The sequence below is a fragment of the Lithohypha guttulata genome, assembly GCF_036872675.1.
Source record: "Lithohypha guttulata strain CCFEE 5908 chromosome Unknown scaffold_2, whole genome shotgun sequence".
Classification (NCBI taxonomy): Eukaryota; Fungi; Ascomycota; class Eurotiomycetes; order Chaetothyriales; family Trichomeriaceae; genus Lithohypha; species Lithohypha guttulata.
The window spans coordinates 434,540-460,009 of NW_027042751.1; the positions used below are offsets into that span (position 1 = coordinate 434,540).

The 25,470-nt window shown below is 49.1% G+C and overlaps 9 protein-coding genes across 9 annotated transcripts; 4 read left to right on the forward strand and 5 right to left on the reverse strand.

The window, feature by feature from the left end:
• Positions 1 to 47: 47 nt before the first annotated feature.
• LTR64_002281 (uncharacterized protein) lies at positions 48 to 995 on the reverse strand (the record flags this gene model as incomplete). Its single annotated transcript, XM_064896653.1, has 3 exons — positions 48 to 595; positions 650 to 770; positions 831 to 995. The coding sequence occupies 3 exons, from the start codon at positions 993 to 995 to the stop codon at positions 48 to 50; spliced, it is 834 nt and encodes a 277-aa protein (XP_064755603.1).
• A 1,384-nt stretch (positions 996 to 2,379) lies between these two features.
• Positions 2,380 to 3,147, forward strand: LTR64_002282 (uncharacterized protein; the record flags this gene model as incomplete). Its single annotated transcript, XM_064896654.1, has 1 exon — positions 2,380 to 3,147. The coding sequence occupies one exon, from the start codon at positions 2,380 to 2,382 to the stop codon at positions 3,145 to 3,147; it is 768 nt and encodes a 255-aa protein (XP_064755604.1).
• A 1,267-nt stretch (positions 3,148 to 4,414) lies between these two features.
• Positions 4,415 to 5,976, forward strand: LTR64_002283 (uncharacterized protein; the record flags this gene model as incomplete). The annotated part of the gene is made up of 2 exons (XM_064896655.1): positions 4,415 to 4,923; positions 4,971 to 5,976. 2 exons carry the CDS (start codon positions 4,415 to 4,417, stop codon positions 5,974 to 5,976), a joined length of 1,515 nt encoding a protein of 504 aa, XP_064755605.1.
• Positions 5,977 to 6,535: 559 nt separating this feature from the next.
• Positions 6,536 to 8,102, reverse strand: LTR64_002284 (uncharacterized protein; the record flags this gene model as incomplete). The annotated part of the gene is made up of 2 exons (XM_064896656.1): positions 6,536 to 7,762; positions 7,815 to 8,102. The coding sequence occupies 2 exons, from the start codon at positions 8,100 to 8,102 to the stop codon at positions 6,536 to 6,538; spliced, it is 1,515 nt and encodes a 504-aa protein (XP_064755606.1).
• A 2,704-nt stretch (positions 8,103 to 10,806) lies between these two features.
• LTR64_002285 (uncharacterized protein) lies at positions 10,807 to 15,348 on the reverse strand (the record flags this gene model as incomplete). Its single annotated transcript, XM_064896657.1, has 1 exon — positions 10,807 to 15,348. The coding sequence occupies one exon, from the start codon at positions 15,346 to 15,348 to the stop codon at positions 10,807 to 10,809; it is 4,542 nt and encodes a 1,513-aa protein (XP_064755607.1).
• A 914-nt stretch (positions 15,349 to 16,262) lies between these two features.
• Positions 16,263 to 17,183, reverse strand: LTR64_002286 (uncharacterized protein; the record flags this gene model as incomplete). Its single annotated transcript, XM_064896658.1, has 1 exon — positions 16,263 to 17,183. One exon carries the CDS (start codon positions 17,181 to 17,183, stop codon positions 16,263 to 16,265), a length of 921 nt encoding a protein of 306 aa, XP_064755608.1.
• Positions 17,184 to 18,131: 948 nt separating this feature from the next.
• On the forward strand, positions 18,132 to 20,252 carry LTR64_002287 (uncharacterized protein; the record flags this gene model as incomplete). Its single annotated transcript, XM_064896659.1, has 2 exons — positions 18,132 to 19,372; positions 19,496 to 20,252. 2 exons carry the CDS (start codon positions 18,132 to 18,134, stop codon positions 20,250 to 20,252), a joined length of 1,998 nt encoding a protein of 665 aa, XP_064755609.1.
• Positions 20,253 to 20,288: 36 nt separating this feature from the next.
• LTR64_002288 (uncharacterized protein) lies at positions 20,289 to 20,857 on the forward strand (the record flags this gene model as incomplete). The annotated part of the gene is made up of 3 exons (XM_064896660.1): positions 20,289 to 20,318; positions 20,373 to 20,592; positions 20,643 to 20,857. The coding sequence occupies 3 exons, from the start codon at positions 20,289 to 20,291 to the stop codon at positions 20,855 to 20,857; spliced, it is 465 nt and encodes a 154-aa protein (XP_064755610.1).
• A 247-nt stretch (positions 20,858 to 21,104) lies between these two features.
• Positions 21,105 to 25,168, reverse strand: DRS2 (aminophospholipid translocase; the record flags this gene model as incomplete). The annotated part of the gene is made up of 2 exons (XM_064896661.1): positions 21,105 to 21,944; positions 21,995 to 25,168. 2 exons carry the CDS (start codon positions 25,166 to 25,168, stop codon positions 21,105 to 21,107), a joined length of 4,014 nt encoding a protein of 1,337 aa, XP_064755611.1.
• Positions 25,169 to 25,470: the final 302 nt, after the last annotated feature.

Below are 25,470 nucleotides of genomic sequence, written 5' to 3' on the forward strand. Positions count from 1 at the left end.
AACATTTATCCAGACAAGCGCTTGTATGGCTTGCATAATTTTGACATTCAAGATTGAATGTTCATTGTATTTCTTATCTTTCCAATTTTTGAGATTCCTATCTCAACGACGTCGCCATCGGCAAGCCATTTTGGAGGCTTCATGAATGCAGCAACTCCGCTAGGCGTGCCTGTCATAATGACTGTGCCTTTTCGCAGCGTCGTGCCCCTACTTAGGTGCTGAATAATCGTTGGAATGTCGAACAGTAGGTCACTCGTACTCGTGGTTTGTCTTTGCTCTCCATTGACGGTAGTTGTGAGTTGCAAAGTTGCTGGGTCATTGATCAATTCAGTGGACACGAGGACTGGACCTATGGGACAGAATTTGTCAAACGACTTAGCATAGCCGTGTTGTTGACCGGAGCGTTCCGGCATCTGCCAGAAACGAGAAGAGACATCATTGCCTACTGTATAACCGAGGATGTATTGTTGAATATTGTCCCCAACCTGAAAACCCTTGCAGTCTTTGCCGATGACAACGCAAAGCTCACCTTCATAGTCCATGTTTTTGCAATCTTGATCGACTTCGATGTCATCAAATGGTCCAGTGAGGCTGTCTGGCATGAATGCATGAGTACAATGACTGTCATTGATCATATTGGCGAACTTACCTGGTGGTTTAGTGAATACAGTTGGGTACCCGGGGACCGGAAACTTTGCTTCTTCTATGTGCTGCCTGTAGTTGAGGCCAATACCGTAGATTATCGGGACTTTTGGCAAAGGACTCAGGATCTGCAGTTTTAAATCTCAGCTTAGCCGTGCTAGAGACGCGAGAGTGCTGAATGTGTTTACCTCGGTGACAACCGCTGTACGATCGGTAGATTCGAGGTCCCATGGCATCTCGCCTTTGTAGACTGGCACTGTCGAGTCCAGTCCTTGTCCTTCTTCAAATTCGCCATAAAGTACATCCCCATCCGCAGTTCTGAAACGGCCCAAGCGTTTGAAGATTGTTCTCATAATGCTTGTCTTTTGCCGATGATTGGATCGATGCTTATTGAGGCTCTAATAAGCATGCGTTGGTCATCGAGTCTTCGACAACGTTTGCTAGCAAAATCACATGAAGAAAAGTGTGCTACTAAAGATTGTATAAATTGTCCGAAATGCCCCTCGGCTTCGTCGTTGCCTGTCTCGTTCGGCGAAAGCAATGGCAGAAGGAGAAACATTCCGTTCGTATCTAGATTGTGAACACAAACCCATGGTTATAAGGCTTAGCTATGATACTGATCTGCCGCAAAACGGCTCTCCGGTATTATCGAGTCGCATATCTGCTTCTTGTGCTGCTGGCGCGTGGTTTAGTAGAGTTCGCAGCATGTGTAGGATGAAAATCGTTGCGGCTCGGCGAATGTTTCTCAGCTCTAGGCTGCCAACACCCACCTTGCACTGAAAATAACTTTGACCGACTCAATCGACTCGGAAGACTGTTAAATTCATAACAGCGAGCCTTGATCTTCGTTTCTAGTCCAACATCAATGGATAAAATCTTTTCGTCGTTGTTTCATTTATTGGTAGGCAGGACAAAACGAGTCTGAATTGATCACCTCTTGATTCTCGTTGTCTGCTCCGAGTACACTTTTCCTGTCTCTCAATACCACTAGCCGTGCTTAGAACGAGAACTATCTACACTCTAACGTCGACGAGCGTACCAACATGCTTCAAGGTCCTTGAATCCTAATTATACTTTTGCCTTCCAAATGCTATCGAGCAGGCTCAATGTCACCATAGGTGAGAATGAAACGAGATGACCACGATGAGTATGCACTTGAATTCTTGATGACTCGAGTTCTTCGTGTTCTGAGTTCGGTGTGACGCGATCTGGGGACAAATACCGTGGCACTCATATAAAGCTATGTAGTGCATTGAGGCGGATGCGCACCGAGACATCAGAGAATATACTCAGCTAAAAGATCGTTCCAATAGCTATTCTTGCTCGAAAGATGTCCTTGCTTGGTCTATACGTCGTTGTCTCAAGTATAGTTAGTCACTGCAGCGAAGTGTAACGTGGTTGTCGCTTAGTGAAACCTATGTCACTAGGAGCAAACATCAGGTATGAGACGAAAGATTGACAAACTCGTCTATTCAAGGCTATTCTTCTCTCAATTTTCCACTACTCTTTTGTATCCCAGCACAAAGTTGCAGACTGTGAACAAAAGTCGTCAACCTTCATTACTCCAGATCAAATTCAACCATGTCTTCAAAGCAATGGCTGGTAGACATTCCAGCCGAGATACGGAACAACTTTTACAAGTACTTGTTTCAATCGTCCAACATCGAAATCAAATCGCCAGAGGGCAAGCGATAGACAAAAAATGCGCCACGGTTGCACCTCGATTGGATACATGATATGTTCTCTGTTATTGAAAGAGCTCCTGACACCAATGATGATGTCCCTGACAAGAAGAGAGCCGACATCAACCGAGATCAGTCTGAGGTCGTCGCCGCCAAACCTCGTCCTACGTTCGTTGATCTATTCCTCACCTGTAACCAGGTCAAAGAAGAAGCTGAGTATTGGTTTTGGAAAGAGACAACCTTTGAGATCCACGACCACTTTGTCAACGTCGGTGACCTCATGCATGGCAGCGACGCCCGTGTACGACGATTGAAGTTCTTCAACGCGCCATTCGACCCCTGGCAGGTAGGCGGGCTCAGCGACATGAAGCGGATGCACGACTTCCTCACTATTGGAGCACTTGAGTACTTAAGATTGAGTAAGAGCGTGCTGAAACTCTACGCCATCTTCGACACTGATGAGTGGGTCATGACGTGGCTGGAGGAAAGCCAGGCTCGAGTGAAGGTTCTCGTCTTTCATGTCGTTTCTGACGAACCTGAACATGTGTCCTACACATCAACAGTCATTAGCTCGGAGACTATTGTCATCGAGTCGAAGAGAGAGAAACTGTGTATAGAACATCTCGGATACCTCGTGCGATGGTTCAGAGCTGTATACGGCCAAGCCCTCAAGAAACTCGATATCACGGTGCAGACGAACAAAGGCCACAAGCGGTCCTACAAGCAATGCAAGAAAGCAGTTACAGAAGGGATGTTTACTATCAAGCAGAATGGGAATATCTCGCCATTGATCAAGCACAACCAGGAGGACGACCAGATGTGAAACATACTAGCACAAGCACTGCAAGTCGCACAACGGCGCAGTTTGAGTGATAGACAGTGTTAATGATGGCTCGAAGGGAGGATACAAGCAAGGAGCAATAGAACACCTGGTCATAAAGGTGATACTCAGGCTATCGGAAGCAGGAGTTCGGGTCAATTTGGCACATTTTTGACACGAATCGAATGAACTTCGACTTTGTTTTTTCGCCTGCAACACATATGCAGCCAATCGAAGAGACCCCGAATAAAGCATGCAACTCGGAGACATCTTCACCAGCATCAATTGCCAATGTTCGGGAGTGACATGTGGTCCGTTGACTTTCTCAGACGAACCACGCCCTTTTCCAACGTCAGGTGTTCGCAAGTGTGACTGGCCGTACGTGTAATGTTGTCCTTCGTTGGTCTTGCCGTATGATATACTCCCAGCTTTGTGAATCTGTTCGATGTTCTGCAAGTCTGTTCACGGTCACATGTGATCACTCGAGTCATCGTCGAGGCTGCCTGGACCTGTAGTGACGAGGAAGGTTGGCCGACTACACGCCCTGCATCGCCCAGCTGTAGGAATTGCGGCTGAGATTTGGTAACTGCGTTAACTTGGCTTTGGCTCGTCTCGATATGTCTGCCGTGCTATCGCAGGAAGTACGCGTTCATTACAGTATGACTTCGGCGCATGAGACGTCATGTCTGACAACGACAGGCGTAACCAGGTCTTACCGAAGTCCTATGGTCCTATCATCGCCCGTGACTCGGCTCACGTCCACGCAGGCGACATCAACTACCCCCGTGTAGTAGAGCACCTGCATCTTCACTCAAATAGTCGAGATGACCTGGTCAGTCTCCTCCAGGAGCTCCTACAACCATTGCGCGGAGATGCGGCCGCACCTACCAATGCTGCGCTTGAGTGGATTGCTGCGAAACCTTCGACCAATTCCACCACAGGTGTAGAACCCCACCAAAGACGTGATAATTGCACAACCACACTCAAGAGAGAGCTTTGCTTCCTCTGGCAGTATACCAGTCAGCACGGCTTGAATCCTTCACGACTCTATCCTATTCTGCAACGCATAGTGGCATATTTATATACACAATTTCCTCGACCAATTCAGGATAGGAGTGCTAGCACAGTCCAACTGAAGGACCTGCAGTCTTCCGAGGATGTAGCTGTCACTCGAGTTCCTTGTTTGTCAAGCACTCGACGCCGATGTAATCATCAGCCCAAAGGACAGCGGGCCATATTGGGAGATTTTCTGCTGTTGTTCACCGTCCTAATGTCGATGCTTGTGTTCAAAAATGCTACTTCTGCCGACCTTCTGGACACCATAGGTAGGCTGAAGACTCTACTTGACCGCATCAAGGACGAGAAGCTCTTTGTGTTTACGTCTTTGCTGCTTGCTGCTGCTCTGACAAACACGCTTCATTCAGCGAAATCGCTGAGATCTTTGACTGAATTCTCAGGGGACAGCTTTGTGTTCGAGGACATGTACGCGCGCGAGATGTCCGTGCCACTGATGATTCTGCAAGGACACGAGACTTTGAGAGCCTTCTTGTTAGACAGGTACAGAGGCAGCAACGCTGAATCTTTCGTCGTAGAGGGAAACTACAATATCACAATTGGTCGACGTGATGGCCCAACCTTCGGTCAGGAGTACCTCGACTCACCTGTCAGCTTCAGGAGTGTAAAACGTCTCATCCTAGCAGTTCAATGGCGTCAAATTGTCCGCAGGTGCCCAGATTGCAACCATGAGCTCAAGATATACGCCGGGATGTGGATCACCTGGTACGTCACTCATGACATCTATGCCCTCTGCTGACTTTGGCATCTAGTGTATTCTGTCAACGATCTTATTTTGTGCGTGCAGGTCCATGGTCAGGAGAAGCCACTTCTGTATATGACCGTCGAGACATCAGATCTGCGACGCCCCCAGCTGATAAACTGATACAGAATTCAGGTTTGCGACCCGAGGTTGCCCTTGCACATAGGAGCGATACACATAATATCTGCAACACCTCATTCGGTGCCTTGAAAAACATCGATTTTGATCTATCTGTCGTGTATCTACAAATGGCTGAGGACTTGGACCCAGACGATTGGTATTACGACAGCGAAACTGAGTGGGATGACAGCATCTTTGATTCACAAAATCCAGAAAACTTCTCTACCCCGCCGATACAGTTCTCTATGTACGACAGAATTAGAGAGCTGCAGAAGAACTTTCCAGAGCTTATCTCATCAATCGCAACAACCGAGCGAATTGATGGGGACGAAAGACTTGCTATGTTACCAGGACGAAACGATCTAGAGAACCAGGCCCAACAGCACAAAGAGGTTGACCTATTACTGCCGCGCAACCATCTAGAAGTCCCAAATGCTAGGGGGTTTTCATCGTCCAGCGACCGTATTGTTTTTAAAGGCATACGTCCCGAGAAATTCAGTCCTCAAGATAGCAGCAAGTCGCGCCTATTTAAGGTCTTCTACAATCACACATGCTGGTTTCTGGCTTGGACTTTTTTAGTCGTGGACGACGCTCTACCCTGTGCCATCGACTTTAGCTTTATGGGAGAGCTGTTCTCACACAGTGCCACAAACTCTGGAATTGCGTGGCATAGCCGGCCAAGATTCAGCCTCCGTCGCGGCAATCTCGATGAAGGGCTTGATGCAGAATTCGAAGTTCTACCACTTTCAAGCGAGACCTCAAACTTGCCAGTCATTAGACTCAATGCAAGGTTCTTTCGGGCCTGTCGTTCAGGATTGCTGCCTACTTTTCTAGTACATGGAATTCTTGAACATTCGGATGATTGGGAAATATACCTCGAAGCACTTGACGAATGACCTGAGGTAATGCGTAGTGTGCTTCAGGCTATATACGACCGACCTTCCACAACAAATGTCCACAACACCGAGCGAATTTCAGCTTGCCACGTGGGGCCCGTCAAAATCGTCCGGTCACTTCGGCGCGATCCTCATACATCTGACTGGACGGTTTTCACGAGCACCGCGTGCCTGCTAACGACAGTGGTCGGCAACGTACTGTAGAGAAGTGACAACCGACTTGAAGGCTATGCAAGTACTACGTAAACCTCGTCATACTCGTAGACTCAGGACGTTTGCACTCGCTAAGATAGTTCCACGATCGAAGCCAGTATAATTCCTGGTTAAGGACTGTTTGAATCAATGACCATGACTTTGACAGCTGTGATGGGTGAAAGTGGAACATGGAGTCGTTTTAGCGGATGCAGATTTCTAAGTGCATGAGTACCTTTTCGCTGTATTATCGAGGGTTCTGCGATCGTAGGTCCTAAAACAGCAGAGAAAATTGTTTGAACTGACAGAATTCTATTGTCTGTCTACGAACTCTTTATACTTCTAGATGCTCCCATGCTGTCTCTATCTATACAGTGAATCTGAAGAAGGTAGCATAATCGCCCTTCTCTCTCTCGAGATCCTTCTCAGCAACAGTATATAGTTCTGGTGCCTTGTAATTTGCGTTCCTTCGTGCGTTCTCTCGTCTGTAGTAAGTAGTCATAATTCCACTGAGGACGAAGCTCATGGCTTGAAGACCAATGAGAATCGACAATCCAGTCTGGAATCTGGGGCTGTCCTTTGGCAAGAAGACGAATGAGGCGATCATACCACCTGCATTACCGAAACCAACGTGCATAGCCATAGCAACACCTCTCTTCAAAGTACCGCCATTGTTGTTTCCTTGCCAAGCAGCACCTTGAGCGACATTGGGATAGACACCCATGGAGAAGAGGAACACACCGGCGTACTTTTGCTGAGCGTGCTTGGCGTCGGCGAAAAGCATGAGCAGAAGACCGACAATAGCAAGCAGCATGCCGCCCATCATGAAGAGACCTCTTTGTTGAGTCTTGTCACCGGCCCAACCTGTGAAGATACAGCATACACAGGCAACAACGTAGGGTGGAACGGTCATGAGTTGAGCGTGGGCGTTGGTGTAGCCAAGAGTTCTGACAATGGTTGGTAGGAAAAGGGCGACTGAGTAGACGCAAGTGTAAACACCGATGGTGATACACATATGTACCCAAACTTTCCAATCCTTAAGAGCGTCGTAGGCGTATTTGAGGTTGAATTCGGTGGCCAATCCAGACGAGTCAAGCGTGAGTCTCCTCTTGACCTCAGCCTTCTCCGCGCTTGACAGGAACTTGGCGGTATCCGGGTAATCGTGTAGGAAGAACCAGGCGACGATGGCAAAGATGAAGGTGAGAATACCCTCAAGGATAAACAGCCATCTCCAGCCTGCAAGTCCGCCAACGCCGTTCATTTCATTGACACCTCTCGCAATCAGACCGCCGAAAGCGCCTGCTGCAGTTGCGGCTGAGAAGAAGATAGCAATGCGAAAGCCACACTCGTGTCTGCGGTACCAAGTCGTGATCAAGAACGCAACACCAGGAAAGAGCCCTCCTTCCGCAAGGCCGAGGAAGATTCGCGCGGCCAAAAGACCGTGGTAGTTCTTCACTATACCCATGAGTGTTGTGACTATAGCCCAGGCGAACATAATTGTTGCGATCCATTTTGATGGTGTCCATTTCTTCAACATCATGTTGCTAGGGATCTCAATAAGAATGTAAGTTGGGTAGAAAATGGCGAGTGCGACCTGTTTCCGTTAGCTGATGTCGTTATGTGAGGGCGTAGGGTTGAGGGCTTACGTTGTAGTCAAGACCTTTCATGCCGAGATCCTTCTCGAGGCCGAATAGACGGGCATTGCCGATGTTGGTCCGGTCGAGGAAGGACAAAAGATAAAGGATTGTCAGAAGTGGAAGGAGCTTTCGATCGATCTTGCTGATGAGAGCCCTCTCCTGCCTTGCATCAAATCCAAGACCTGAGTCATTGGAGGCGGACTCGATGAGATCGACATCTGCCTTGATATCCTTCTCAGTGACGCTGACAGCTCTCATAGAGTTGACAGCATTGCTGAGTCTTCTGACTGAAGACATGCTGATTGTCGTGTGGTTGTTGGTGAGACCACTTACTGTGAGGATGTTGAGTTGGAAGGAGCACAGAGGTAGCCAGGAGTGTCGTGCCAATATACCTGATCCTTACCCCAGACTTATACTTCTCCAGACTCACGTCTCAGACTGTGGGTGCTACTAAAAGTCTATTAAAGGAGCGTCTTCGCCAAGAGATTCGAGATTCCTAGTGATGTCACTTAGCCAATTCGAGATTGCAGCATCTTTTCCCCCAGACTTCTTTTCTGTCCAGCTTGCCCCAATGCGGAAGTTTCTTGGAAAGGCATCTTAAATTCAACGAAGTAGACCGACCAATTGAGGAAGAGGTCGATGAAGCATGTGGGGGAAGATGCAAGTTCTGCTTTGAAAAGCCGGCCCAGGTAGATGGTCGCAGGACTTGGCAGAAGTCAAATTGACACCCATTGACCTGCGGCGCGGAATGGTCGCGGTCGAGAGGAAGACCGAGCAAGGACACAGAACACTTCCGTGACAAATCAGGTGCTGAAGAAGTTTGGCGAGGTTCGAGAGGCAGGTCTAGATTTTCCCAGATCCGGGAACAGCTCCGATGTTATCGCATCCGTTGATTATCGAGGTGTAACTCGCCATGTGGGATCCAGGTACTCTGATTCGCCGGTCTGAGGCGTGTGCAGGCTCAAAAACTCAACCGGCGAATCATTTCGGAGTCTCCGTGCTTGGCAGATCCAGTCAGAGCCTGGAGTCTAGTGCGAAGGCCTGGCTAATGCGGGGAGCTAATGGCCAACAAAATTCATTGACGAGGTCCTGGGCTATTAGTGCATGTGATATAGCGTATAACAGACGATAATAGATCCTCTGTTGAGTCAGTGGTCAATATTGATCAATGTCAGTTTGAGAAGTTCAATGTTTGGTTGACCAGTCAGCAGCATCTATACATGCTTGCAAATGGTCAGGCATCGAAGTTGCCAACGAGCCAACAAGATCAAGCTTGACTGCATCACAAGCTTCCTGAAGGTAGCGCCTGCTTGCGCGCATACTGTCAGAGCAATTGGGAAGGTGCTTAGATAAACGATCTTTGACGTAGGCCTATAGAACATCGACGGGGTTGAGCTCAGCAGAGTGTATAGACCACCGAAGAGGGCAAAGCCCATTGTCTCGGAGTTGTCGAGCACGACTGCGAACACTGTGCATCACAGCATCGTCTTATGTCAACATCAGTTCGTGGCTTCTCTCAGTATTGGGGGGCCACCTGCGCAGAAGATCCACGGAGTGGGATGGCCGTGTCCAATAGCGTACTGGACTGCCTTTACTCTGATCTGCAGACGATCTCGAGGTAGGTGTATATTGCGTACTAGCGGAGGGTGAAGACTTGCAGTCTCTGGTCTCTGATTAGTCTTTCAGTAATAGACAGGGTGGCCACGTGGGAAGGGGCCATAGTGAATAGTGGTGGGGTGGGGGTGGAGGGTGGGACATATTTAGGGTTTGGGTGGATTTTTTGAAAATTGCAGATTTGAGAGACTGATAAAGAATACGGTGCGGCGGATTTTCTTGATAGAGCTGCCAAGCTGCCGAGATCTGGCTGAGACCGTGAACTAGTCTCAACAAGGCAGCTGGCATAGCTATGAGGCTTTGCCAAGCAGCTATCGCATGATCCAGAAAACAACCGTACTTCAAGTTGTCCACTGAGTCATCTGGCTCGCCCCATTCACCAAACAAGCCGCCTCCTGCTACTCGATGTTGCAAAAAGTCTGCACCCGCTAGAATTCCATCACTTTCTCTTAACGAGAGTCCTCAGGATGTGCTATCAACCACAACTTCCACACAGACGTGCTGTGCAGGATTTGAGCGGGCGCAGGCTTCCCGGATCAATAAATACGGGTCGACTGTTCAGGCCCTCAGAAAGTTCGAGACCAGTGACAGATTGCACAATAGTGAGCTGAAGTGTCCGCGCCAAGTAAACTTACACCCACACATAAGGTTTGGATCCAACCAGAGCCCCAGATAAACGAACCAGAACCCCAGGTAAACGGAAATTGGACGAAATAATCACACGTGGCGTAACATTCTGACCATCGAGATAGCGTGGTAGTGTTTCACAGCTTCGGACGAGGAAATTCCGAGAAAGAGCCGCATGTGCAACAGTCACTGACACGATCGTGCGAGTCAACAATGTTGATTCTTTCATCGAGGTACTGTAAGTTCGATTTGCTCGAGATGCAAGGGTAAGACAGCTCCTTGCATTAGCTCACACAAACTTACGTACCTGGTATTCCCGAAAGAAGGAGAGATTGTTTGAAGATTTGACAAGATGCAGAAAAGCTGGTGTCACCCTGCTTGCTCCCAGCAGGAGCATGAAGTCTCAAAATGAGTTGGCGACCTAGCCTCCAATCATTCAGCAGCGCATGTTGCACCAAGCAAGTCATTGTGTTTGCCGTGCAAAATCTGGCGACAGGTACACAGCTTCTCGTGATGCTACCTCTCAGAGAGTCGCTGTACTTGCATTGACTTCACACAGTGTACGTCCCTAGTCGATGGGTTTTACAGGGGATAGGTATACACTGAAAAAGGTATGAATAGTACTATTGCTTGTACTCACGGAATACAGCACGACATCAGTCGCAAGAAATGCCTCCTGCTCACGAATTTTACCTACACGCTGAAATCCTTGTTTCGCAACAAACCACGAACCATTGTCCAAGGAGCGAGCCTTGGGTCTCTATGTTCCGCCATCTAACTCCTGCGTATTCGGCTTTCTCACGATGCCTAAACCATCGAAGTCCCTAACAACGAAGGTAGGCTCCTCATGTTCATCGACTTCGCTCTCGCTATCATTTTCGTCGTCTTCAGCACTGTCTTCTGCTTCGGCAGTGGGCTTTCTACTGTGCTGCTGTTTGGGGTCCTGGTCCTCCGCTGAACCCTGATTGTACTTATACAGTACCCTCGGACTGCTCTCGGCGCTGTGAAAAGTCTCACCATGCCCAGTTGGCGCAGTCACCGCCGAATAGGCGCTGAATCGGTTTGAGTCCGCTGTATTCCTTCGAGAGTCCTTAGGCAGGTCAGCAGAATGAAACTGTTCGTCTCTGTCTTCTTCGTCCACCTCTCGAACTTCGCACGTCGTCGGGCTAACATCACCACCGGTCATGCTTCGCTCACCATCAACCGATTTGCGGCCCGCATCGATCATACTAGTGTCAACGTGTAAATGAGCACGTGTGTCTTCAAGCTGCTTGCTGGCATCTTCACTAGCTTGCTCTTTTAGCAGCTGCTCACGAAGTTTGATTCGATCTTCACTTGACAATTGCCATTCCGGACTCATTGTGATGACGCTAGCTTTCTTGCCATGTAGTACAAATCGACCGGTAGGATCTCGTTTTAGTTCTTCGCTTTCGCCAGACATGAAGCTTCGATTGTCGTCGGTTGCGGCGAAGCTCGATCCCGAATCTTTCCCTTTCTGACTACGGGCATGATGAGGGACACGCATGTTTATGCTGTGATTCCCGGAGGCATCGCGGAGAGTGCGGTGGAGACTGCGGCGCACACTGCTCGTACGTTCTTTGGGAGACTTGGGGGATTCGACAAGGTGGAGTGGTTGTGGTCGTGTAGGTCGATCGTGTTCCGATTCACTACCACGTTGAAACCTGTGCTCAAACGTTCCATCAATGCCGGTATGTGGGGATCCCAGGAAGTCCTCAGCATCAATATCAGTGGCTGCCTGACTGTCGCCACCTGCCGAATAACGCCTAGAATGACTAGTCCGGATCGAAGGCGTCCCGTCTCGTCCTTCACTTGTGATATCTTCGTTGTATCGCGGACTAGGTTTAGGAGACATAGATAGTATGCTATTCGCGGACCGACGGCGAAGTTGTGACATTTCAGGTGGCTCTTCGGTACTTGTACTAATCTGTTCGAGGATCGTCTGCGATGGCCTTCTGCGAGCGCTGGCACTAGCAGGAGTAGTGACTGCTGATGATCTCGTCACGTTTGAGCGAAGAGTTTGATCTGTCTCGGAACGCACCAAAGCGTCCTTGTTCGTCTTCGTAGGAGTCGTCTTAGCAGGAGTGTTGACTGCAGGAGTCCGAGTCAGCGGTGCCGGGAAGGCTTGCGTCGCCTCAGCTTCCAGATCTTTAATCAAGATGTCCCGATGTGTCCTAGCACGCCATATCTCTCTTCTTGTCCATTTCAACTTGGCATTCATCCGTCCTGCAGCATAGACAACTCCCTCTCGAGTTTTCTGCTGAACCGGCAGCAGGACGAGTAGATGCCGAGCATTCCTAAGTAAGTAATCAAGCTCCTTCTGAGCATTGGCGACATGATCATCAAGCGCACTTATCTTCTCACTGACAAGCTGCCTTCTATAGAACATGATTTCCCAAGCTAGTTGTGGATCAGTCTTGCCTGCAGCTGATGGCTGTCGATCCGTCGTGTGGGACGTGTCGGTTCTGATTGAGATCTCGGAGTCTTTACGAAACAGATTGCGGCCTTCGTAATTCGTGCCTAGTAATCCTTGCATGCGCACTCCTGCAGTCCTAAAGGTCGCGGCATAGTTGAGCTTGCTGATCCAGTCTACAGTGTCAACTTCACTATTGGCCAAAAACACTTCTTCAAAGCCGCCATGCTTGATAAATGTGAATGCGTTTTTGTGCCTCTTATAGCTCGAATCCAGTAAAGCAACAGCATCTTCCAGTGACATCCATGCGTCAGGATCGAACGACGTCAACGGAGGCTTGAAGACCAAGGGCATGTTACGTGACGACGTTCTGGTGTGACCTTCGTATTGCGCGACAAGCTTTTTTGCCCAGCCAACATCCCTGAAGAAATACAACTTGGTATCGGTCAGGATGACGCCCCATTCTTGCCATGGGCTCTTAGCTTTCTTCTTCTTTGTAGACTTGCGCCACAACAGACCGACCTTGGCAACTTTGATGCTAACTAGCCCCACTTGAGCTTCTGCTGGATTTGTAATAGTTGCCTGATTCGTGAAGGCATCAGGCCGCGATCGTGCTGAGACTATTTGTATGACAGCGGCGTGTACGAAGGCTCGGTGGTTGTCGTTGGAGTCAACGGGTGCAGTGGAATAACTGTCCTCGGTCTCGATCACATCTTTCAACGACGGCCGCAGAGCCTCGAGCTTATTGTCCAAGATCAATGTATATGGATCCACAGGACCACGAAGCATTTCTGAGCTCTTTGCTCTTCGTAATCCGGTCCGTCGTCTTGGCACGGTAAGTCGATGGTTGTTCACAGCTACCTCATCGTCAAAGTGAATGAAAGGTGTGTAGCAAATATTGTCATAGAAACATTCGAGTACATCCTCGGCAACGGAGATACGACCATTTTGGGTATTCTTGATGTAGTCTGTTTTGGTCATCTTTCGCTTGTTGTTTTTATTGTGGTTGTCCGACTGCAGAAGAAGGATCGAAAATGCCAGGAAATTTGCCTCATCGGCATTCGTGAAGATACCCGGATTACATTCATGATAACGATCTGCGAAGCCAGCCAACAGTCGGTCTATCTGTTGAGTTTCTTTTGGCAGGATCACCTCCATGAGCATTTTCCGGATTGAGAAGTCGATCGACTCGCCAAAATAAGAAAAGCCTCTCATATACTTCCTCAAACAAGTTTTAGAGAAGTCGTCTGCGCCCTTACAGAGAACGGTGGCCATGGCGCCTCTGGGTACAGCCGCTTCGAGTCTTTCAAGGTAGGTGGCAGGGGTATCTTCTTCCTCGCGTCGTGGGTAGGTAAGTTCTGGCTCTGGCTCACGAGCAAGCTGAAAAGAATTTGACTTTGAGCCCGGAGTACTGCCTGAGCCAGAGCCGTGTCGTACAGGAGCAGAATCTTTTCGCAGGCGTTGAGTGAGAATATCGCCGAAACTGCGTCTGCCAGTTGTGGATGTGGAGTTTCTGCTGGATGGTGGTATGTCACCATAGCGATCGGAGGATCGTCCCAAGGACCCCATGGTCGACGAGCGGCCTCTAGCCCCGAGCCGAGGAGGTGCTAATGAGCTGGTAGGAGTAGTGTCACCAGAGTTTACGGACACACTGGATTGCATTCGAGAAATGGAGGGACCAGGTGAACCGAGAGGAGCATTTGTCAAAGCAGTCGCAGAGGCAGCTGGTGATTGGACTGGAGTATTGTCTCGATCTACGTTTGTGCGCCATCTTATGCCCTGAGTAGACCTCCTGCTCGGGGATGTGGATCTCTGAGTAGCGAAAGCATCATTAGAATCGTTCGCATTCGATATGCTTGTTCGACCTGAGCCAGGATGAGGTAGCCTCTCAGGTAGAGGAAAGAGAGGACCTTTGTCTTTGGATTTTTTCTTCTTATTCGGCTTTAGCTTGAAGATCGTGGTAGTGGTCTCAGTGATGCGGGTGGTCGTGGTTTGGGCGTAGAGTCTGTGAGAACCCGAACTGCCTTCGGAGCCTCCAGATTCTGATATCCTTGGGACAGGGGTGGCAAGCATGGAATTGCCTTCGTCTCCATAAGCAGGAGGTGACAGGACGTCGACATTGTTCTTCCACGGACTGTGCTGAGACATGGCACGAATGAGGTTGGGAGAGGACGAAGCTGTTCCGTCGTTGTTCTGGACAGACGACAAATGACTGGACTGGTATAGACCATCTTCACGTATAATCATGCTCTTTCTGAAGCTGTTGAATGTGCGTGGCAGCAGCCTCTCTTTCTTCTTGGGTGGTCTTTCGTCCAGCTGCTGAGTTGGCGCAGTAGTGATTATGCGAGGAGGTGGTGGCGAAGGAGCAGTTTCGATATCAGTGGTGGACTCCTTCTCCTTGAAACGCGTAGATAGTTGAGGTTCTGAGGCATGTTTGAACTTCATGAGGCTAAAGCGCTGTGGTTTGGGGGTGACTTCCTCCTCAATTCGTTGCTCCTCCTCTTCGACAGTTTTCCGCAACAAAGGCCCGGAACTCGACTGCGACTGCTCAATCTCGTCTTTGGGGGTAGTGCTCGTGCCTGGACGCGAAAGTGGATCGGCATCTCCGACCGCCAAAGAGTTCTTGCGTGAGATCTCGCCAGGTTCCTGAGTCAGGTATTGGCCAAAGCTGGTCTCATTGGAGAGGGAGTTGCGATGGAAGGACAGGCTCAGGCGGTGTAAAGATCCTATCTTGCTGTGATTCTTCCTTGGACTTTGGCTTGACTTCGAAGGGCTTGTTATAGGTAGGGCAGGCGCAGGTTCGCGAGTGCTGGACCTCTTCTTGTTTCCTCCACTGGACGAAGGACGAGTGAGGATATCTTTCAAAGCCATAGTCGCGTCGCAATCACCTGCACGATCCTTTCTGTTTCTTGCCTTATTTGTCGGCTTCCTAGTGCTTCCTTAAGCCTGATTGCACGCGGATTGAATGCAGCATCAGACCGGCTGACGTCGCATGTAAGGCTGGGCATGTGGTATTGTCCCTATTATTGTTGGTAACGAGCGACAGTGATGATAATGGCTAAGAACGAAGGGAACAACAGCTACGACATATCGATGTGATGCATCACTTGCACAGCGCAAGTTTCCAGCTCCTGTCTCGACTGTGGAGGGACCGCCAAATCGGTACTGCAGGACATTTGGATATGCGAGGATGAATGAGGTGGAGCATGTCTTGGCCTGACCCTGGCCGCGCAGGCATTGAAGAGTGAAGGCCGTGGATCCGGAGCATAATTGTCTTCGGACGTGGGCCACCCGTGACGAAGCCTATCCGCATACGTTTTCAGGGCAGCAATCAGGTTCAGCCCGCCTATTCTCTGTGGCTTGGGCAGGTTTTGCGACAATAAGCTGACTCGTTAATCCCACATTACAACCTCGACGGAATGAAACTCAACATCTGTGACATCCTACACGTTCCTTGACCCGGATCAACAACAAGATCTTGTTGCTCTCGCAAAACAAGGAGGATCTTGATCGATCTCGCCTATTTGTGAATTGAGCCTATCGTGCTGGACAGTACTAGCCAGCAACTCCGGCTTTACTGCAACACTATGAAAACGTCACAAGAATAAGCTTAGGTATAGCCTCTCAACGGACAAGTCAATATGACACGTTGGTCTAGCAACCTTGCGTGGTTAATTCGGCCATGGTCATGGTATCGTTTGCGCAAGTGAGCATCGTGAAAAATAGGGTCAAGGCATCAATCGTTCAAAGTGTCAAATACAATTGTTCAGTCATGCTAGCCTTCATCATTGCTCGCCTTCCTCACAGAAGCGTACGTCTTTGTCGTGATCGCTGAAGAGCTTGCCACAAGCGGGTCCAACGAACAAGCATCGAATTCTACTTCCACTAGTTTCGGCATTGATGGCTCTAAGGCTCTGGATGAAAAGTTCACATAGACGAGCTGTCTCGAGATTGGATGTGGCGACCGTTGCGACGCCTTCTACTATAAGAAGGATATCTTTTCCACTACTCAAACCAAGCATTGCTCTCTTCTTGAAGGTTTCCAGCTTGGATGTCAGATCTGTATCGTTCGCTGGCGGCATGTTCCGAGGACTTGTCTTCTCCAAGTTGATGGACTGTAGGTAATGTGTTTGCTGCTGAATCAAGGAATCCATCATGTTCGCAACGATGTTTTCACCGTCGATTCGAGACGAAGCGTTCGAAATATAGATGAGCTTGGGGCCCAAAGCATGGTAGTAGAAGTCAGCGCATGCCAGAACGGATTTCTCATCGTCGTCATCCCACGACGTTGCCGCACACATGAATGTGACGTTGTCGTATGCCCACCATTGCGTAAACTGCTCACATAAGGCTTCGTCAGCACCTTCCAGAAAAGCCCTTTTTGCAAGGTAGTCCGTCTGCTCAAGCATAGCGATGGGAGTCACAGGATGTACCAGAGTAGAAGCTGCATGCGCTGTGTTCAAGTTGTTAGACTCTCTAGGGTGCTGCTCAACGTGAACACGACATCGGAGGCCTCGAAGTTCTTCTCGGACATCAGCTGCTAAGTGATCCAATGTTTGTTCTTCATGTCGATGCAACACTGCAAATTGATCATGAACACATGTGAAGAAGTTTGCGTTTTGGATGGTGGTGTATCGGTCTCCTAACTGTGCTCGCGCGTACCCTGAAATGTTAGTCGCTGACCCAGCCAGCGGTGTGTTGGTCATTCTGCTAGTCTGGTGTTGGCCTCTTGATCGCAAGCACATCAGATTTCTGGTACTCCACCACGTAATGAGGTGTACCTCACACCATTCGAATGCCTTCTTTTCGCATGATTAGACCTCATGCACAGGAGACGATGAACGTACACCTAAGTAGTCTCGGTACCTACTCGAGTATGACTCAACATACCCATCGTACTAGCTAATGGAGGCGCGACTTCAAAAGTGCCCTTGGGCTATGCTCCAGTAAACGCCCGTGGTCAAGTGGGGCCCGCCATGGGTGGATTTGTGCTGCAAGACGAGCACACCGTTGCTCAAAGCCACATTTAGTCCATTGGACGATCGCAACATGCTCTCGCGATTTAAGCGCTTTGTCAGGCCCTCGTTCCCTCATCCAGGTATTAAGCGAGATGGAAGAGCGCCGATAATACCACGTGAGGTCGGTCTGTGAAGTCTTTCCGGTCGTTGTTAGGCACCGCTACCGCCACACGGGGCTAAATCCCTTGATTCTGGCTACTAGTATGGTATTTGCATGGTCCTGCCTTGTACTATCCGCCGGTACTCGAGTAACTAATCCTTTAATTGTCGCAGAAGGCTTGATAATGGTGGTTCCTGTTACGATATACTCGAGTACGAATGATGCCTCGTCTCAGGCCATCACATATGACTGCTGAGGCAATACAGTTGTCGTGCTCATGCAGCGTTCTCCCGAAGGGTTGGCCTTTTGGGATCACCTTGGACATGAAACGAATCCATCTAGCCGCATGTTCATTGATCGAATCAAAGATGGAGAACAACGATCTCATGGCTCAGCCTTTATGCACGAGTCTCGCCATGATCAGCCTTCCCCTTACTGTCGAGTCGACCTTTTCCTTCGCTTTCTGAGTACTGATAGGGTGGCCAGCCAAACTCCAATAAGACCACGTCCAAGCTTATAGAACGATTTGCTCGATGATGATGCTCACAGAACAGTCGCCTCACACATACCCCTCAACACATGCCCGGGATATTGTTCTAGCTGGTAAGGTCGTCGAAAATGTGTCCAATCAAGCTACCAGCACATCGACCTCTTCGTCTTTTCAGTTGAAGAATCACAACATCGTGACTTCGTCTTATGAGGCCACACCACTAACTGAGGAGAACAAAATCGATCGCAAGTCTTCTTGCATCGAGAGCTCATCCGAGACAGTGAAGAGACAAGACACGATCACCGAGGACCAGATTGAAGCGCCTCCCAAAGTTGACGTTCTGTACTCGCTCCATCTGCTCAGAGGTGATGGAGGCGGAGCGAAGAGCTATTACAGAGACACTCCTTTTGGCGGAGTCGACCTCGGATTCTCAGGATTCGGTGAACCGGAAGAAGACAACGATGCTGCTGTTATATACGCAAGTGCTGATATCAAATCTAAAGACCTCAACGACAAAGCAGGCAATACAGAACTAGACTGGTCCATGAATCGTGCAGACTTCAATTTCGGTAAAAGGTTCAAATTAGACAGCGTTGTTGGTCAGTACATTCGAATAAGGTCTGCTCGCTTAATTGAAGTTTTGGAGTCGGTCATAGACTACAACCCCGACTTATATGCGGCAGGACTTGAAATTCATCATCTCGACACCGGGTCAGGCTGTTACAATACGCTTGTGCTCTACTACGATGATCTATACCGCCTTTATCGCAGGTATGCGGGCACCCTCTCCACCGATACACAACGCGCTGATGCCTTTCGCGGAATCAATCTACGTGAAAACGCGCAAATTGATCAGTTCTGGGATCCCATGGCATCATCAAATCTCGAATGGAGGTGGGACAAAAGAACAGCCGCCGACTTAGCAGCTCTTCTACGTCTCATCGGACCTCATTATGATAGTAGAATTCCGGCGATCATACGAAGATTGCAACTAGATCAACCTCGGATACCATTCGAGTACTTGTGGTTCTTGTATAAGCCAGGAACCGTGGTATACATGCGCAAGGACGATCGATTACAGGGTCTGGTCGTGGCCGCTGCGAAGAGAGAAGAGAAGAATTTATCGTTGCGCTCCGAGGGTTTAAATCACTTGACTCGTTACGAGCTAGCGGCGTGGTATTACGAATACGACGGCAAGCTGTTGAAACGTACCACGGTTCTCAACCACATCATACAGTACGAGGGCGATCGCTCTGTGATGGATCTACCCTGGATCCCAACCAGAATGTATGACAAACTTGATCGTGGGGTAGGGAGAAGAGCCTTACATACGAGAGCTGAAATCTTATTACAGATTGCGAGAGAAGGTTTCGCTCATCGGAGGTTAGACCATTCTCGCTTTTCTTACAGGGGCGAAATCGTCATTGATCCGGCCGAGTACAACGAGAAGCTCTTACATCAATTGAATCCCCGTTTTAGTTTTATATATGCTAGACCTGTTGAGTTCGAGCCTGGAACGAGTGCTGTTGAGGCCAGCAGGTATCTGACGGCCAGTGAGCCTGAGGATGGAAGAGGGTACAGACGTTTCACGGACTACCACGAAATTGACCCAAAAGATCCGGAGAGTGTCAAGCTATTATATCCAGACGGTGTTCTTATCCTTCCAGCTCGTGTGGGCGGACTAGCTTTGGGCACCAAGCAATGGATGAGATTCCACGTCGAAGACATCAGTATGGAAGCCCCGTTTACTCGGGTGAAACAGCTCAGAGAGCGTCTAGTTATCAACGATGACGACAAAGAGATCTTACAAACTGTACTACTCAGAACCGCAGCCAAACATGCTGTGCAAAGTGACTTCATTCGTGGAAAAGGGGAAGGTCAAGTGTTCCTACTGCACGGTCCGCCGGGTACTGGAAAGAGTCTGACGGCCGAATGCCTCGCGCACGACACTCAAAGACCTTTGATCTCGCTCACACAAGGTGACTTGACCGAATTCAATCAGAATCTGATATCAGAAAATTATCTGCGAAAATGGTTCACACTTGCTGCTAGATGGGGCGCGATCCTCCTCATTGATGAGGCAGACATCTTTCTGGAGAAGCGCAATGCTAGCGGGGAACATAATTCTCTTGTTACAAGTCAGTATCGCCTCGTGTATATGGCATGAATGTTCACTAAAGTGTCTGCAGTCTTCTTGAGAACAATGGAATACTACGCTGGGATATTGTTCTTAGTAAGGTGTGCCCTGTACAGTTCTAGAACATTTCAGCTAACCTTGATATCACAGACAACAAATCGACCAAAAAAGATCGACGATGCATTCCTCAGTCGAATTACGGCGTCCATCCGATATTACCCCCTGACCAAAGACGCACGCTATAGTGTCTGGCAAAGATTCTTCGACCTGCACGAAAAATCCACAAAGCCAAAATTAAAGATCACCCCCAGAGCCAAGAAAGGACTTCGAGAGGATGACACCACCCTCAACGGTCGTGAGATACGAAACAGTAAGTCCACTATCGCCATACGCGACCAACCGACACTAACGTGCTCGCAGTCTTCCAGACGGCCATTAACCTTGCCATGCTAGAGCGTCAAAACGCGATAGACAACCAGGAGTGTGACGAAGAGTGTGGCCCACAAGTCACATGGATCGATTGGGATCATTTCTCCAAAGCTCTGGAAAGACACAAGAGTTTCCTGGAATACCTGACAGGCTTGAATCGTAATATGAACGAACACAAGCGCAATATGGTACGGGATAACTACTAGTGAAGCCTAATCATACTAGTACAGATACTGGATAGCTGTGGCAAGCTGGCCTCACCCCAGTACCAACCCAACTCCAGGCGAGCAAAAAAAGATAGATAAAGGCTATACACAGACAGCATACCTAAACTTCCATCATGTCATCATATAGTACTCCTGCACGACTATATAGCATCAGTCGCACCTATCTCAACTCATCATGCTAACACTCCGTACCAATAACTCATAAAATTCTCTCTGCAGTTCTCTTCTACAACGCCTCACCAAACTGTCCACGGCCCCTCGTCGTATCATACGCCGTCAACAATCTCGTCTGCTGCCCCATCTCATCCCCAGCACTAAACGCATACCCCCTCTGCTTTCTCATCCTCTGCACCTGCCGTACCTTCCTAACCGCCTTCTGGAACTGCTCCATCCTCGGCCTGTAATCCTGCACATTGTATTTCTGAATCTCCTGGATATGATGGTACGCCTGCGGGAAATACATCCTCTTAGCGTATTTCCAGGCAAAGTCACGGAGGAGGCAGGCAGGAGGGAGGAGTAAGCACATGGCGTAGAATTGTGGAGAGGTGAAGATGACAGGAACGATGCCGATGAGTTCGGTGCTGAAGCCGGTGCTGATGGCGGGGGCGGCGTAGGAGTAGGCGGGGAAGAGGACGAGCCAGATGATGATTGAGCCGGGGATGGCGATGACGTGGTATTTGGTCCAGATATTGGTAATGAGGGCGGCTTTGCCGAGGACGACGAGTAGGATGGCGGTGTAAGAGGCCATGCCCCAGACCCAGTGGCCGGCTGTGGTGCCGTTCGACATGGGTCCGTCGTTGTAGTAGATGTACGAGGTGAAGATGTAGGCGATGATGGAGTGATAGAAGCCGTTGCCGACCCAGGAGAAGAATGAGTGCATTTTGAAGAAGGTCCCTTTTTGGCCGAGTTGGTAGAGTTGTGGGTATCGGTCGAGGAGACGTGCGGAGATGAATTGGTCGAATATGCCCATGGCAAAGGGTGGGAGGACGGTGAAGAAGACGTTGTAGAAGGAGAGCAGCCAGGACTCGAAGATGACTTGGCCAGAGAACGCGTTTTGGAAGGAGTACTAAGACGTATTAGCTTTGTGTACTGTGGTTCGGCGTAATTGAGACTTACCCAGAATTGAGTCATGAACATGGCAATGTTCTTGTAGAACGAGTACAAGATGACCTTACTGACCCTTTGATACGCCCATATGCCATGCACCAGAAGCAGCTTCCTTAGATAACGGAACTGACCAATGGCAATATCTGCACTTCTCGCTGCCTGAAGACCTTCAACACCACTTATACCTACTCCGACATGGGCAGCTTGTATCATGGAGACATCGTTAGCACCATCGCCAATCGCTAAGGTCAAGGCCTTAACATGACGTTTGACCAATTTGACGACTAATGCCTTTTGCAGAGGTGAGACACGACAGCATATGACAGCCTTGCATTTGATGGCTAGATCCAAGAAAAGCTTCTCCATATCCTTCTCGAGCGCGAAGGTCAAAGACTTGCCGTCAATGACCAATGCAAGTACCTCGTGCTCAGCACCAAGAGATTGCTGACTATTGACTGCATCCAGTTTTTTCTGTATGTTCTCTCGAGTCGCTGCCGACGTCTCTTCGTTGACAATGAGCAGAGTCATATCCTCGCTTACTAGCTTGCAACTCATGCCGATATTGATAGCTGTTTCCTGTCGATCACCAGTCAATACCCAGACCTTGATTCCTGCTGTCTGTAGTGTGTGGATAGTATCTGGAACTCCATCTTGCAGCCTATCCTCGATCGCCGTCGCTCCCAACAATGTCAAGTCATGCTCGATGATCTCAGCGGCTTTGTCAAGTTCTTCAGCACGGTTACCACCAACAGTGGTTGCAGCTTTTTCAAATATCAGTTGCCACTGCCGGAATTCGGCATCTGGTACTTCACGCATTGCCAGACACAGCGTACGCAGACCCTCAGTGGCGTAATCTTCAAGGTGACGCAACGTTGCATCAACAGCCTGATTATTCTTTGAGAGCCTCTCCAGAATAACAGTATCGGCACCTTTGCAGTATATCCTAATTTTGCCATCGGGACACCTGAAAATGGTTGACATTCGTTTTCTGGTTGAGTTGAATTCGCAAACTGCAAGAAGCTCGTATTCCAGCTCCTGACCTTCAACTTCAACAAGAACAGATCTGGGTTTTCGAGCGACGAATTTGTAACCCATCAGGACTGCGCCTTCTACCAAAGCACCTTCATCTGGTGAGGCAGCTTGATATTTGATCGCACTCTTTTCGTCCTTTCGCTCTGGAATGACGGTATGACAAGTCGCTAGGAGAGCTATGAAATGCTGTATTGCGAAACTTGATTCGTGGTTGACCATGTTTGATTTCAGCTGTTTGAAATCATGAATGCCATCGAGATCGTCGGGAGTAGAGGCTCTTCGATCCTCCGGGACCACTATAGCATATTGAATACCTCCTATCGAGCATTGTCGGAACTCCATCATGTTACACGTCAGGGTTCCAGTCTTGTCAGAGAAGATGTACTCAATCTGGCCGAGCTCTTCTACAAGAGAAGAGGTCCGACATACAGCTGGCGTGTCGGTGTCAGGGTAGTAGATATCCAGATCGCTATTAATTAGGAATGCCTGGTAGTACTTGACCAGGTCAATGGTCACAAACAGTGAAATAGGAACCAAGTTCGAGTACAGAACCCAATAAGTGAAGATGTCGAGGAAGAATTGACTGGCGGCATTAAAGGAGCCTTGAAACTCCAGGTAGCCCAGCTTGTCGCGAGAGGTGGATTGAATGATAATGTCTCCTATCGTACTGATGAGACTGAGCACGAGGAGGATAACGACCAACATGAGAATCTGCTTATTGAGCATCCTCTCAACGTCAGTCCGTTTGATGGGAGTGGCAGTCGCATTCCGCATCAATTTGGTTTCGTGGCCTGTAAAGACGACGATACCATGTATCCAAGGTGTGTTTCTCAGGGTGGCACCTCTGAGCAGAAGCTGTTCTGGATTCAGAGGCATTTCCTTGTTACCACTTTGCAGATTAGCTGTCATGGTGGCTTCATAAGTGTAGAGACTGTTATTGGGCTGCTCGGACCTCAGCTTGCCCTGTACCCGACCTAAGTCGTTAGGGTTGAGCAAGTAGGTCGTCTCTGGAAGAGCCTGCTTAATCTTCAAGTTCGTCTCTCCATCCAAATTTGCAGTCTCGATGTAGCACAAGCCTTCAGGTTCGGAGCTAGTCAGCAGAACAATGTCAGCTGGGAAAGGCTCCTCTGATTCTACCCTGACAATATCTCCTACAGCCACATTGATCCATTTCGTGTCAACAAACATGCCACCTTTGAGTACTCGAGTAATAGAATTGTTCAGTTGGTTATCCGACGTCCTTCTTCTGTAGTCTTCGACCAGTTCCTTGATCGCGGAGACCAGTAATACGAGGAAAAGCGGTACAATTGTGGTATATCGGTTTGTTGGTGATACATTAGGAATCTGCTGGAGAATTGCTGTGAACAAGAAGAACGTGTTTGCGTACTTAGAGAACTGCTCGTACAGGAATTTGGGCAGGAAAGTCGCAACGTTATACTTGGCTGTAGAAATGTGGTTGTCAGCCCAGCCGTTGGATTTGTTGGTCGCTGGATCATTCAACATTATCATCCTGGGGCCGAGAGTGGCAGGGTCGACCTTGTTCCTTTTGAAAATGGATGCAATGGAGCCGATACTGAACTTCCTCTTCTCTTCCACAGGTAGTTGTTCGTCTGTTCCTGCGGTATCGACTCGACGTTCGGTCAAGGGTAGGTTCATGTCAGAGTAACTCTCTCTTTTTCCCAGCATGCCTTTCGCCCGATCTACCATCCCACCCAGGCTCATCAGACTGCTGCGATTTCTGTCGTGTCCATGGCTCATAACATGTACCTGACCACCAGGTATCTGGTCGTCCGAAGACCGACCACCATCGTAGTATTTGTATGTCGAGGCATAGTCCTCATTACTCGCATCGTCGGCATAGCGATTCAGGTTATTTAGGTCCGAGGTCTGTGAGTAGGCTCTATTGTTGTCGGAATAAGGTAAACGTGGTGGTACTGGCTGGCCTGACGGTCTGCCTCCCACGAAGTCGTCGTAGCTGGTCGAGGGTCGCGGTTGCGGCTGGTCGGAGTCGTCTATATCGAAGTGACTGAGTAATTCATTGTCATGTACAGGTGGTCCCTGGCCCGAGTTGTAGGCAGGCCGTGAGTCGTCCAGGCCAAGCAGGTCGTTTCCAGCAGCACGACTATCGGCATTGTCGGGCCTTGCGGCCATCGCTTGTGTGGTTCAAGATCGCGGTCCTCCTTCAATCATCATGCATTCTACTTGTGTTGTGGTATTGCGTCTGCGATGTGTCCCATATTATTGCTGTATCGTTTCTAAAATTAACCGATATGTAGATTAGCCAGCAAAGAGAAGGCAGTGCTTCCAGAGGTAACGTTTCAGCTCGCGACGCTACTGCGCACTCAGTCAGGGTCTGGCTGCCGCCCGTTGCACCTAGTGGGCCCTCTATAAGCACTGCTAAACGAAGACCATCGTTGATTGGCTAGGCCTACCACTAGGTAACCATCAAACCA